This window comes from Nicotiana tomentosiformis, chromosome 2 (assembly GCF_000390325.3).
Source record: "Nicotiana tomentosiformis chromosome 2, ASM39032v3, whole genome shotgun sequence".
Lineage (NCBI taxonomy): Eukaryota > Viridiplantae > Streptophyta > Magnoliopsida > Solanales > Solanaceae > Nicotiana > Nicotiana tomentosiformis.
Genome location: NC_090813.1, coordinates 65,128,071 through 65,143,379, shown reverse-complemented (window position 1 = coordinate 65,143,379; position 15,309 = coordinate 65,128,071). Strand labels below are relative to the sequence as shown.

General features: G+C 37.4%; 1 protein-coding gene across 2 annotated transcripts; it reads right to left on the bottom strand.

Moving 5' to 3' along the window:
- Positions 1-5,557: 5,557 nt before the first annotated feature.
- On the bottom strand, positions 5,558-15,265 carry LOC104111289 (protein STICHEL-like 3). Of its 2 annotated transcripts, XM_070195477.1 has the most exons (7): positions 14,745-15,265; positions 12,050-14,615; positions 10,912-11,131; positions 10,011-10,565; positions 8,281-8,872; positions 6,949-7,012; positions 5,558-5,897 (listed from the first exon to the last, which is right to left on the bottom strand). In XM_070195477.1, the coding sequence occupies exons 2-7, from the start codon at positions 14,081-14,083 to the stop codon at positions 5,805-5,807; spliced, it is 3,558 nt and encodes a 1,185-aa protein (XP_070051578.1). In that variant the 5' UTR covers positions 14,084-14,615; positions 14,745-15,265; the 3' UTR covers positions 5,558-5,804. The 2 variants fall into 2 exon arrangements, with proteins under 2 accessions (XP_070051578.1, XP_070051577.1); XM_070195476.1 differs by having other exon boundaries at positions 12,050-15,265.
- Positions 15,266-15,309: the final 44 nt, after the last annotated feature.

The window sequence follows — 15,309 nt, the reverse complement described above, 5'->3', positions numbered from 1 at the left end:
CTCAGTGCGTAATCAAAATAGACTTGTGTTTGATGCCCATGAGTTTGGTTCTAGATTTCTCAGCATGTCATAAACAGTTGAAGTTTTAGTTTTTATTATCAGTTCTTGAATACATGTCTCAGTCTAGTTATATTCAACATTTAAGTATCATGTAACTCAGTATGGTTCGGTATTGCAGTATTACAATACGATTCTCAGCTCTTGTTTTTAAATCCCTGAATGCTGAACACCTGTATTTGGGCCTGAAGCTGCAGTTTATGCTTTATGCATCTTTGGGCCTGAGGCTGCAGTTTATGCTTTATCCATCTTTGGGCCTAAGGCCGCAGTTATGTATACATATACTTAGGCCTGAGGCCACGGTTTGTGCATATATATATTGGGCATGAGGCCGCAGTTTATTTATTCAGATAAACATGTGGTTCATCATTCAGAAGAGGGAGTATTCATATCCTTACTTCCTTTGTTCAGTTCAGTAATCAGTTATAAGTTATCAGTTCAGTTATCAGTTATCAGTTATCAGTTCAGTTACTAGTTATCAGTTCTCACTTATCAATTTAGTTTCAGTTTCAGCATTTACAACTCTTTCTTTCAGTTGCTTTGCATACCAGTGCAATTCAAATATACTGACATCCCTTTTGCTCGGGGTCTGCATCTCATGATGCAAGTAATAATTTTCAGGTTGACGATTTAGAGCGCTAGAATTTTCATACCAGCTATTTGGTGAGCCCCGGTTCTTTCGGGGCATTATTATTACTTTATAGTATTCAGTATTTTTAGAGTCAGTGTTTTCAGTACTTCATTAGAGGTTTCATAGACTAGAGTAACAGTTAGACAGAGTCATAGGCTTTTCATATTAAGCAATGTTGACTACATATATGTTTCAGACTTGTATTAGTGTTTTCGCACTTTGATTTACAACACTCAGACTTCCAGTATATCAGCATGTATTAGTTTATCTTCTGCATTCAGTATGTTATGATATTACATGTTGATTCAGTCAGTCAGTTGGTTCGCTCGGTCACATGTAGTCGAGCACCGGATGACGTGTTACGTCCAGGGCCAGGTTCGGGGCATGACAAAGAATGAGGTTTATCACTGCAAAAAAATGCTTCTTATGCAAAAGTTTATCATTTGAAAAAACTAAGCCAAGTATTTATTAATCAATATATTTTTCTTTTGATATTCTCAACTTATGGTTAGTTGTTATACATTTAGATATGTTTACTACATGCCTCTTATTCTGTGATTGTAGAGGCCTTGAATCATATGGTGTTTAGTTGGCAAATGAAAAAAAAAAATTAACGAATGATGAGAAATTGAGAATCATGAGATGGAGTAATCTTTCAATCGCCTACTTTATAATCATGCATTACAAATCTGCAAACTAAATAGTGAGGCAATAAAGTTCTTACTTCAAATTAGTAAAATAGTTCATCTTTCATAATTAATATCCTCAACTTTGGCAAAATGGTTCATTATTCATAGTTAATATTCTCAACTTTGACAAAATGGTTCATTATTCATAGATAATATCCTCAACTTACTAATATTTGTTTTTAACTATAAATAGTACCAATTAACATGGTATTGCATAAGAAATTAACAAAAAATATTATAGCATCACTTAGTTAATCAAACATAATAGTTCAGTTGTTGGTTAGCTATCTGAATTTCACTTTGTTGGTGAGGGTTTGCTTTGCTCTTGCAATACCCTTATCAATTTCCTATTCCCTTCCGCGACATAATAAAAAAAAAATATACGAATAGAATTTTGTAGACAAATGTTCACCGAAATGGCTTGACCAATATAGTATTGATTTTACATACTTTATTAATGATTCTAGGGCTAAATGATTGAAAAACATAAATTATTCTCACTATTCTATTCTAGGTGGAGCATGTGGGCTCGAAAATGACGTAGCGAGCGCTCCCTACAATGCAATGATCATGGCGGAAAATCAAGCTCTTTTTAAGCAAGGCTCTAGATGTAGTGCATGCTACCAGGTAAACATATTTTATGTAGCGAAGCCACATAAAATGAATGAGATTTAATTGAATTTCTTTTGTTAAAAAGTTATATAATGTAAATTGGGTGTATATAATATATAAATTTTTAAATCTCCTTATAAGAGAAAATATAGGTACAAATTCCGAATGTAATATTTTTAGATCTTTTCGAATCCACTAGACATAATTTCTAATTTCGCTACTAATCTTATAAATCTATAATTTTAGAATAATTGTACCTTATTTTGAATGAGATGACAAGGAAATGAAACTCTAAAAAAAAAAAAGAATGTGTATGAATATATTTTATGCATGACATCTCTATAATATCGGCATTGTTTTTCAGGTGTTGTGTACCCAAGACCAAAATCCGCATTGTTCAGAGAATCCAATAACAGTAACCCTTACAGATGAGTGCCCAAGAGCATGCAATAATGATCTGGTTCACTTCGATATAAGTGGAATTGCCTTTGAAAAATTGGCAAAGTCTGGTGAAGCTTCACAATTATATAATGCAGGAAGAATCTCGATTTTTTACCAAAGGTGAGTTGTTCTACAAAAACTAAAAGTTACTTTCTTTGTTCCATCTTATACGAAGGTTTTATATTGGGGGGTGGGGGGTGGGGGGGGGGGGGGGGAGAATCCTAATTTCTTTATAGTTACATCTGAAGCAGTAGATGGAGTTCTTTAGTTGAAATCCAAACAAGCAATTCGAGTTGGGTACCAATGCAGCGAATGATTGAGGCAACTTGGAGTGTGGGCATACAACAAGATACACAGAAACCTCCTTTTTCCTCAGACTTACTTCAGAAACAAAGCAGAGTATCACTGCCCCGAATGTCATTCCAGACGGTTGGTGTCACGATACGAAATTTTCACCTTCGGGATCGTGATGGCGCCTAACATTTCACTTGTTAGGCAAGCCAACGTTAGAATATAATTAGCCATTTTAATAAAATTTTAAATTAATTAAATAACAAAAAAATAAATGCGGAAATAAAGTCTAAAATATAGTGAATAAAATATAATAATCGCGATATTTAAATACCATCCCAGAACTGGAGTCACAAGTGCACTAGCTTCTAGAATAATACAAATAAAGGTCTGAATAAAATTCAAATTGTTTGAAATATAGTACACAGCTGAGATAATATAGAAGGGGACTTCAAAACTGCGAACGCTGTGCAGTTATACCTCAAGTCTCCACTAGTAGTTGTATCCGAGCAGATCTACAGTACGCCTCTGGGACCAACTCTGAAATCTGTACAAGAAGTGCAGAGTGTAGTATCAGTACAACCGACCTCATGTACTGGTAAGTGTCGAGCCTAACCTCGACGAAGTAGTGACAAGGTTAAGGCAGGTCACTTACATTAACCTGTACGCAATAATAGTAATAATAACAATAATAGAAATAAATCAGGTAACTCATTTTAACAGTTGAAGCCAACTCAGCAGTCATAATCAATTATTATTTCCATTAATTTTCGTTGCGGCGTGCAACCCGATCTCACAATATATTCAAATTTCAATTTCGACCACGCGTACAAGTCATAATTCCTGAAGTGAAGCATGGCCTCAAACTGTTGAACGACGTGCTAGAGCTCAAAACGACCGGTCGGATCGTTACATTCTCTCCCACTTAAACATATGTTCGTCCTCGAACGTGCTAAGAACTGTGCTGGAGTTGTCCGAAATCACTGTTTAACACCTCGTGCACCTACCTATGCTACCACAACTCAGTTGAACACATTAGCTCGATCAAATCTAAAGATATTCTCTTTTATTTAGGCAAATAAGCCTTAGAGCCCAGTTCCGACATCCGGAATTCTCTGTCAGGCCTGCTTCCAACATACGAACACCGTATAAGATCCTGAACCTGTGGGTAATACCAACACCGGTGATGTAGTCAAAGCGGTATTGAGCTTCTGAAAGCTCAACTCACACTCGTCTGACCATCTAAATGGGGCACCCTTCTGGGTCAATCTGGTCTTAATAGTTGTCATAATCAATTATAGAATCGCCAAATAACTTCATGTTAACAAAAATCTCATTTCACACTTTCACAATACTGATAACGAGATGCGAGTCATGAAGACCTCATAATTATTTACCCGAATTATTGAGTTTTAACCTACAAGGCAGGAGCCCGCCCAGGTGGCGTTAAAGGTAATTCGTTAATTGATTATGCATATGGTTTGTGAGTTGATTGCATGCCGCAACGGAAATTGATGGAAATAATAATTGGTTATGACTGCTGAGTTGGCTTCAACTGTTAAAATGAGTTACCTGATTTATTTCTATTATTATTGTTATTACTATTATTGCGTACAGATTAATGTAAGTGACTTGTCTTAGCATCGTCACTACTTCGTTGAGGTTAGGCTCGGCACTTACCAGTACATGAGGTCGGTTGTACTGATACTACACTCTGCACTTCTTGTGTAGATTTCGGAGTCGGTCCCAGCGGCGTACGGTAGATCTTCCCGGATACAGCTACTAGTGGAGACTTGAGGTATAATTGCACAACGTTCGCAGTTCTGAAGCCCCCTTCTATATTATCTCAATTGTGTACTATATTTCAAACAACTTGAATTTTATTCACACCTTAATTTGTATTATTCTAGAAGCTCGTGCACTTGTGACTCTAGTTCTGGGATGGTATTTAGATATCGCGATTATTATGAATTATTCACTATATTTCTGATTTTATTTTCGCATTTGTCTTCTTGTTATTTAATTAATTTAAAATTTTATTAAAATGGCTAATTATATTCTAACGTTGGCTTGCCTAGCAAGTGAAATGTTATGCGCCATGAAGGTGGAAATTTCGGGTCGTGACAGACTGACAGTTGGCAACCAAAATTAATTTACAAATCAAATGTCAATTTTCCCAATAATCTAAGGGTGAAAGTAATTAAGAAGGGAACAATATGAGGGTACGATGTAAATTGTTGAATACCGTTTATTTAACTACCCTATCAAGTATGATTAATAAAGTAAAAATACCTTCTTTAATTTATTTTGAATATGCTACTTATTCTATTTCATGCATTTTCTTTAATTTGAGCTCTCTAACGAAATAAAAATGGCTGCTACCTTTGGTGTAATTACTCTTTTTCAGAGAAAGATAACGAGACAAAAACTCAAATAGTCACATATACTTCTTTAGTTCTTTATGTTTGCAAAAAAAGCACTTTTGGTCCAACGGGTCGAGAATTCCTAGATCCACATGGCCAGAGAAATCAAACATTACATAGAAAGAAAACAAAGACAACTAGAGGGGAAAAAAATACAAACATTACCACCGTACCTCACCAATTTTTATTTTTTTTAAAAGGAACAAAGAAAATCAAATTTTCTTTACAAAATCTATTGTTTTCGAATTCCCTTCTTATTCACTTAGAGAAGATTTATAGTTTTGAATGCATAATCTTTTAGTCTTAAGTTCCCAACATGCTTCCAGAATATTTCTTTCAAACTACATCTTCTAAAAATGACCATTGAAACAAAAGTTTCAACTCTCAACTAAGAATCCAACGGGTTTCACATCTGGTAGAAGAGAACTGGTTGCCAATAAAAAAATGTAGATGAGTCTTGCACATGAGATTACCCCCAGAACTATTTAAAACATCTAAAAAGAAATTGCTAGAAACTAAAAAGGCTATATTAATAATGTTACATTTTCCATTTCTCATGTTCTACTTTATTATTTGAAAAATGAAATTGACCCTCTAAACAAAGATTGACCTGAACAAATAGAATAACTAAAACAGAAAATTTTCACTTTTGACTCACTACTACCTTGGAGACCTACCAGAGAGGCACTTCCCGCAAGAAACCAACTTCAGTAAGCTCTTTGGCCTCCTACTTCTTGTTTTCAATCGCGAAAGCTGCACCAATAAATAATTATGTAAGTGATAACTTCAAATAAATCAGTACAGTCTAAGTAAGTTTGCTTTAAATCAGTTTTCTTGAATGTGAGTTGGTGTCTCTATTCCTGTTAAGCCTCTACCTCTATCAAATCATAAAACAAAAAGCTACAAATGAAACCAACAGCACTAAACTGAAAATGGACTCACATTCCATTTACACACACCAAGACCATCTTCCTATTGATAAATATGCCAAAAAGAACATGAAACTGGCTCGATTATGCCAGCCTACTAAATTGGGTGCCGTAAAGCAACATTTCACCACTAACCTGAATAATACTACTATTTATAGCTATAGCCTTATGTTATTTAAAGGCCTTTTATATTCAAATATGTGACACCTTTTACAGAAAACTGGCTTTATTGGCTGGCATTTTATAGTTTTAACATCTCATGCACTACCTAAGCAACAGTGGAAACTATGAATATGCAATTGTCCCATCTATTTCCCTTTTTGGGAAGGCAGAGGTGTTTGCTAAAAATTGCAGAATATTCAACAGGAGTGAATATTCTCAAAGCCATAGATTAGGCCAGTTACTTTGCTATTTTCTAAATAACCGAAAAATAAGCTATTTCTAGCTTCGGAACTCAATAGAATGGGCCCGCCTCTAACATGTGCCTACAACACATCCCGCGCTATACTCCCCTTGCCATTGAACCGAAGCCTATGGCATAAACCAGTTGCTTTCCTCCTTTTTTTTTTCTTCTTTTTTTTTTTGGGGGGGGGGGGGGGGGGGAGGTGGGTAAGAGATGTCTCCTCTTGGTCCATCATAACCAGGTAAATGGAAGACAAGACAGCCAGTAAGGAAGCATCTTCATTTGACATGTGAGGAAGTGAACAATCTTCATACATGCTTACAATTGCAACTGTTTTCTTGCAGCATGTCAAGTTACAATTAGTGGCAGAATGCAAGCAAATTATGTTGACATACTCAAAATCTAAGATGCGCAGAAAATATTCAATGACTCTTACATTCAAAAAGAAAATAGACTTTTGAAATCTGTTTACCTTTCGGCGGGTGATTCTTTTAGCCTTCCAGCAAAGCAAGCTCCTTGATCTTGGCTCTAATCTCCTGCAGAGAAGAAATATCACATTACTACATGAGAATCTTCAACTCAAACAAGGAACATTTACCCCTTTTCCAACAACAATTGAATGTTAAGTATAAACAGTTATACCTACTATAAGAACTATGTGATATAGGAGTATCGTTCCAAATAAAAAATAAAAATAACATTCCAATATGTACAAGTGACCGCCCCATCAGAAGCTTCAGTAAAATTCCTACAAGACAGATTTAGACCAATTTTGTTCCAGGGATAAGTATGAAAAGAGGAAGTTCTTTGAGTAGAAAGGTCCACTTTCAGCTTCATGTGGCGTTATCAAGGAACTAGTATATAGTTTATAATACTCGATAACTAAGAAAACTAGTAAAAGGTATTTATCAAAAAAAGAAGAATTACAAAGGTATGGAAAGATACATATAATACATGGATTACAGAAACATGTACTTGCAATATCCTCTGCCCAACTAACTCATACGAGAAAATTGGTGCCAAGTTCATAACTTGCATGGACAATAGGCATATGAAACTCGAGGAATGGTGTTTATGCTTTCTGCTTTTAATTCAACTAATGATATCTACACATGATGAGTATTAAAAAAAACTAAGTGGCGCCATATGTTCTGATGTTATACTCAAAGGTCTATCTACACTCTCAAAGAAGTATAGATAGCTTGTAACATTTTCTATGGGGTCTTATAGTTGATAACTGGTGAAGGGACAACACTAAGTTGGAGTGAGTGTCTCTAGCATGTGTATCCCTCGATCCACTTACCTGTGAAGGATGGAGGGGCTGCTTCTGCTACACATTTCAACAACAACAACAACAACAACCCAGTATAATCCCACTAGTGGGGTCTGGGGAGGGTAGTGTGTACGCAGACCTTACCCCTACCCTGAGGTAGAGAGGTTGTTCCCGATAGACCCTCGGCTCCCTCCCTCCAAGAACTCCCACCTTGCTCTTGGGGTGACTCGAACTCACAACCTCTTGGTTGGAAGTGGAGAGTGTTCACCACTAGAGCAACTCACTCTTGTCCTGCTACACATTTCATATAATACAAATATTCACCCCTATATCTCCTCACCCAAGTAATGAGTAGGACATTCTCTAATCTTTTGCGCATTTGTACTACTATATAAAATGAAAACAACTTAAAGAAATAGTCCTGTTTTATTTGTTTAAATGGGATATTATCTATATCTTCAAGCAAATGAATGTGAAAATGTTTATATATAACGTGATAGTACAAGAAAGATGGGAAAAAGAGGTACATACAAATTCTCTTGTTCAAGCTTTTCAGCAATAGAAACAGCCTTGCGTTTTGACCAGCTACTTGGTTGCGTATATCCTTCTGCCTGCTGAATTACGTGGGCAAGAGATACCTTGCTCTTAACTAGGCTCAAACTCTGGCTTCTATCCCCTGATTTTCTTCGTTCAGGTATGGAGGTGGATGAATTTTTCGCTATAGACACTGTCCCTCCCGGCAAATCAGATCGTGTATTGTCGATCTGACCATGGTGTTTTAATTCTCTTGGAGAAGCTTCCTCTTCAACTATCTCGCTATCACCTATTCCTCTTGAGTCAAGCTTTGCAAAAGCCAAACCTTCTCTGTCATTTACTTGCGTCCTGGTGTTTTCATCAGGGCCTGCCATTCTCATCCCATTACCATAAATACCGGGGCTTGTACCTATATGAGATGCTGACAAGACCATTGGTCCAGCCCTGACGTCTTTCCCGGATTCACATCTGATTTCTATTGTCACTGGGGATCCAAGAACAGACTCAAAAGCTTGTAAAATATGACCCCTGAATTTCTCTACCTTAGATTTTGTCAGATGTGAGCTGAACAGTAAATGCACAGTTGGAGCTGCAACGAAATTAGCAAATTAGATGAGCACACACACCGTCTACAATGAAGCCTAACAGATCAGATTTGATAGTTTTTTCCAACAAGATGTCAGGACACCAGCATAATAACCTAAAAATGCTTTGTACAAGGAAAAAAAGTTGCAGCATCTGTCCATCCAATTTTGAATGACAATATGACACACTGTACATGAAAAATATCTTTCCAATAGAGTCCCTCCTTCCCTCTCTCATATGTCATGTGGCACATATGCAAAGCATATACAAGTCTAGAATACCACTTAAGACTCAGAATTGCTACAAGTCAGCATGACCTTTTTTTTTTCTAAATGTTTGAATTACAGGAAGTCAAAAACTACAACATTTAGATGCCAGTCAAAAGGGTATCTTACAACAGAATGAATATGGACTTACAAACTGAACCAAGTTGAAAAGTGAAAAGAGTAGTACTTAGGAAGGCAAGCCATGCATTAAGTTTGTTAACACGGATGTAAATTAAGCAGGTAACCAAAAGATGTACATCAGGAATGATAAAAAGAGAGTTTCAAAATAATGAGGGAATAAGAATGAAGCACTAAAAACACTCTTGGAATAGCAGCCTGCTACTACAGCAGCTGCAAACAGGGCAATCAAATGAAGTGCTCAAACCATATGCATGTCAAAATGTGCCCACTTTATGTTATTAGGTTCCAAGTCAAATCCACCTTCCCCACAAAAATAGCAAGTTTAACATCCTAGACATCTGTAAATATACGCTCATGATCTCTATTAACCAAGAAACCAACGACTATATCCAAGAAATTTGAATAGACAGGGTTGTCCAAGAAAGCCAAACCTCCTTTTTTTTTTAGGGTCCAGATTTTTTCCTGAATAAGAGAAAAGAAGCTTTTCTTGGATCCACTCCATAATCGTTTCTTAAAGGAGTGAGGCCCATAATAATGTTAAAAATAACCAAGATCTGTTTTTAGCTAATGATAATGTGTTAAACTGATCTAGCCGAGAAAACTTTTCCGGTTTTGACCTGCTGATTAAACATGCAGTTGAAATGCACAAGCAATGAAAATAATTATGAACAGTTCACTAGTCATGACCACAAGACATAGCTAATGATATTTGTAAGAGACCTAAACGAATTGTACCTGCTCCAAAGCTGAGTGAGGTAAGCTTCCCTTCTCGATACATGAACTCTTTTAAGCCATTTATTTCAATATTTTGAAGCACTTCTAACCATATTTCTTCAATATCATGGTGCAACTTATCAGGAAGCTGGCCACTGCTCATTCTATTTTTATCACTAGAGACTCTATAAGCCTTTTGAGTAAATACTCCAGCTCCATTATGCCCTTTTCCACCAATGCAAACACCTTTCATCTTGGAGTCAGAGTAAATATCACCAGAATTTCCAGCTTGAATGTTTTCTACCCTACCTTTTGTGTCTTTGTGTGGCAAGTCAGCATGCTCAACATTACTTTTCCTGGGTCTTTCCATTCCCCCTGCATTATTCAAGCCTAGTGGACTTTGAATAAAACTAGTGTCTGCAGAGGAATTGGGCAACATATACTGCTGGTCTGGAGCAAGTTGCAGCAATGCAGCTGTAAGCCAGGTAAGTCTGTCATTTGACATTCTCAGCTGCTTTTCAGCTTCAGATAGTGTTTTCAGAGCTTGACGCAATTTTTCCATATCCTGTTTTGATACTGCAACCAAAGAATAGAGGAAAGTAAGATCAAGTTGAACCTGGAGAACAATACGATTAAGATGGCATATAAAGTCCGGAAGTTCCTGTGAGATTTTATCGAAAGAGAATGAGAAGGAAATTAGTTGACTTGAGGAACGTGACATAAGATTCTAGTTGCAAATTGCTTTGGAAGCCATGTTGATTAACTTTCATTTGCAAGACTTATAAAGGGAAATGCAATGATGTGCTGTCTGACAATCATGAGCTGTTTACCAGTAGTTTATTATCCAGTATCATATGGATCTATCAAGCAGGACAACGAATTACTCATTTATTACGGAATAACCAAATTATGGAGCACTTACATGCTTGTCGGCGAAAGAACTTCCTCCGAGGCCTTTCTTTTGTGAAGTCATAGCTCCCTGCAAGTATATCAGTTATGACTGTAGCAAGTTGCGACATTAAAGCTAAGGGTTCGACACCAGATTCCATGATCTCCCTCAAATGTTTCACCGTATTGACAGTGTCCGCAGATAACGCCAAGTCAAGTAGGTCCACTAATTTCTCATCAGATATAAGTCCAACCTGTAATAGCGGTCAAGTCATAAAAACAAGTTATCAAAATGTTTGATTTACATATATAAAGTTAAGTTAACAGGCAACTTTTCAAAGAAGATGAAGCAAAGCTTAGCCTCTACGAAGAATAGCATGATTTTCCATAGAAGTCATCCATAAAAACAAGTGGAAGTAATTCTAATAAAGCAGATTCCACTTCTTCATCAAAGAACAATATCTACTAAATGCCATTTCTAAATTGTTCGATATTATTATGCAACACGCAATTACAAGTCCATTAGAGGCAATTTTGGTTCTATAGGAAGCTTAAAGTACATTCGAATGTGTGCCAAGGCTTCTATCATATAATTGGATAACCTGTTAAAATTCACATCCAAGATGCCTAATGCTCCAGCAGCACTGTAAACTGATACTAAAACCTCTTACAGTTAAAGCATGATATCCTCTTACGAAAGACAAGGCGCATTCCTGAGGAGAAAGATAATAGTTTAATTAGCCTTAGACACCTAACTTCCTCATTTGGCTAAAGCTTTTTGCTAAAAACTTATGAGACCAAACAGAAGTTAATCATATGCCACCCTCTTAGTGAAAGCATACTTTAAGGTAAAAAGAATGAAAAACTAAAATCTCCTTCTAACGCTGTGAAGGTCTTTGTCCACCTGATAAAAGATGCAGTATGATAAATCAAAGCATGTTCAGTAATCTCCCCATTGAGTAAAGGGAGAATGAAAGAAAACAAAATTCTTGCACAAAAATTTTGACCCTTAATTTGGACATTCCATATATATATGTGCAAATAAAATAAGGTTAAAGTGAGATCATTAGATAAATAATATAAATGCTTTAGCAACAAAGTATGAGATCTTGGTCTGCCAAGCAACAAGAAGTTTCTTGGCTTTTGATCAGAGAAAATGCCAGAAAACGCACCAGCTCCTGCACAAGAGGAACAGAAATTCTCTGCCCAAGCAAACTCAATTGCTCAAGAGTCATTTCAGCATCTCTCAACGATCCATCTGATCTTGATGCAATAAGCTTGAGTGCGTCCTTATCGATTTCAAGATCTTCTTTGGTTGCTATCCATTGCAAAGTATAGATGATATCCGCATCCTTTAACTTGGGAAAAAAGAATTTCTGGCACCTAGATATGATTATATGAGGCAAGACATCAAGACTTGAGGATACAAGCATGAAAACGACTCGCCTAGGGGCTCTATCGATGACCTTTAGAATAGCACTCCAACAATCAGGTGACAGTGTGTCACAATCATCAAAAATAAAAACCCTATACTGGGATGGCAGTTTGGAAACAATCATATTATCAAGAAGATCCATCATATTCTCAAAATCAAAATTACTGACAGGACCTATTTCCCTTATATTCCGACTCCTTCCCATATCATGTGCAACGCAAGAATCACAAAACCCACAAGGCTTGGGATGCTCAATCGATTGGCAATTTAATGACCTTGCAAATATGCGGGCACATGAGGTCTTTCCTGTTCCATGGGGCCCATAGAAAACATAAAGCAAGCCAACCTTTCTCTTAACAGCAGCATTTGAAAGAGCTTGTGCAACTAAATTCTGTCCTACCAGATCCCGGAAATTTCTTGGCATATACTTTTGTGTTAGACTCTGGTGCCTACTATTGCCACGCCTACGAAATTTGTGTTGCTGACCTGATCTAGCTTCCGAAGCAAGATCCGAGTCAAGTTCTTGCTTTAGCAAATTGTCAGCATAGATACCCAACTCTCCCGAATAATCGTGAACCCAAGCAGGATTGTCTGTACTTCCCTGAGAATTTGAAGCATCCAGTAGTAAGGGCAACGCCTCTGTCTCAGATTTACTAGATGAACTCGAGTATTCGGACATTATTGGCATATCAGCAGAGTCCCTCCCTCTGTGACCAATACCACTTCTTTTTGACCTTGGGTCAGACAAACCACAAGATAAGCTCTTACCTGCCATATCAAGAAATGATTTTCCCCTATGATGAATCCTTGACCAGTTCCAAGGAATTCCGCATCCATTCCTTGGAGCCCTTGTCACATTCTGGTTGGCATACTCTTCGTAGCACTCTTCTGCATGATATTTTTGGTGAGCTGAAGCTTGACCTAATGAATTTGAGGCCACAGACATTTCATTGTGGGCAAGAGCATCTCTTGAAGGAACAGAAGCCCGAGCTCTTCTTGCCCGTCGAAACTTGCGCTGTTTTACTCTGCCACTGCCATAGCCACGAGTGGTTGCCTCCGCTTGCGCTGCAAATTTCTCATTACGAGTTTGCCTTCCATGAGAAGAAGCTACCTCATCACTGTCCATTGGAACATTATTTAATTGCTCAGAGAGGGTCCGTATTCGATCATCATGCCTCTGCCTCTCTATTTCATTGCTAATTCTATCCCTTGGTTCAGAGTTCTCTGAAACAGTATTGTGAACCAAATCATCTGGACGCTCATCCTTGAAGTCAGCTCCCAGATTCCTACCGCTTGATTCTTCTCTCCTAACTCTCCTCCGCTCTCGAATTCCACTCTTGCTACTTCGGTCACTTGGAGCCCCTGCTACTCGCTCAATATTAATCTCTGCAGAAGCGACTCTAGATGACGATCGGCCAGCTAAAGGAGGTGAGCTTCCAGATAAACCTCTAGCATCCCTAGGCCGGTCTATGCCTAGAGACCGCCTACCACTGCTGACAACAGCATCCCTCCTTTCACTTGTTTTAAGAAGGGCATCGACAACAGAAGGAGAATGCCACGAGGGTGGACTTGCAGAAGGATCCCTCAACGACCTCGACCTCTGAAGGACAACAAGCTCCCTCATAAGGGATCTGTCACCCAAGATTGGGCTCTGCTTATGCATGTGGTTCTTCAAATGAATACAATTTGTCAAATGTATGTGGTTTCGTAGGTGATCACTAATGTTTCCATTTGCATCCTTAAGAATCCGGTCACGGACAGCCCTGGTCATGATCAGTACATATATTGATCCAAAAACGGAAATATTCTTGAATTATGATTAGACTTCAACCAATGCATCATTCTCTCTCCAAATCTTCTCAATTATGCAAAAAAAAATCCAACTTTAAAAAGCATTGCAAACTCACCAGTAAAATCTCATTATTAACACCCCAGAACCAAGTAATAATGACCAAATCAAACTCGATTCCTCAAAGATTCACCTTCCAAAACTATCAAACAAAACCGACAATTATTATACACCTTCACAATTAACCAATCTCACGTTCAGTGACTGCTAAAATTCCCAAGCAGAAAAATCTTAAACCAAATCATTAGGCAATAAAAATCCAATTAGCCAGTTGCCACTCCTGCTTACTACCCAACAAAGAAAACAAAGCAAAAACAAAAACCCATCTCAACTATAGCATAAAGATTCCAACAAGAAACTTTCCACACCCCAGTACATTTAACTCAAAAACTCTCAGCCACCAAACAGTGAGTCGACAAAAACAAAGCAGCCCACCTTTCTTCTTGAAAAATACCTGAATTAACCAACCAAAACTTTAAAGCTTTAAATAGCTTAATAGAAGTAAAGGGTCACTGTATATTCTGACTGAATGGTGGTAATTAAAGAGAAAGCAAAGATGAGAGAGAAACACTACATTACTCACCTGAATCAAGAGAGAAACTAGTTGTTCTAGTGGCTAAAGAGCAAGTGACCCGTTACTATCATAAAAAGGTCTTTGTTTTTGGTTTACCTTTTTCTCAGATCTCTTTTGTATACCATACTTTCACATGAACTTCACGAGGGCCTCCTTCAAGAAAACGATAGAAGTTGCCACTCACCTCACACACACAAACACACACACACACACACACACACACACACACAGAGAAGAGCATGTGCATATGCGAGTATAAACGCTGTTTTAATTACTGTGTATTTAAATGTATTTGTTTTGCAGAAATTGAGACAACCAGTTATGAGCTGAACAGAGCAGAAAATGGGTTGTGTTTATTTTTACTAGACCAGAAGAGAGAGAAAGATTCGTGGGTGTTTGTGAAATTGTAAGAAAAAGGGGTGGCTAGAGAGCGAAAACAGAACAATGTAAATGTTACTGATAGAGATAGAGAAAAGGAAGAATCTTGGAAAATTTGCTGAGGAATTTGGGTACACTTTTGCAAGAGAAAAGGAAAAGGAGTTCTTTTTTTTTTTAGCATCGAATAAATAATAAT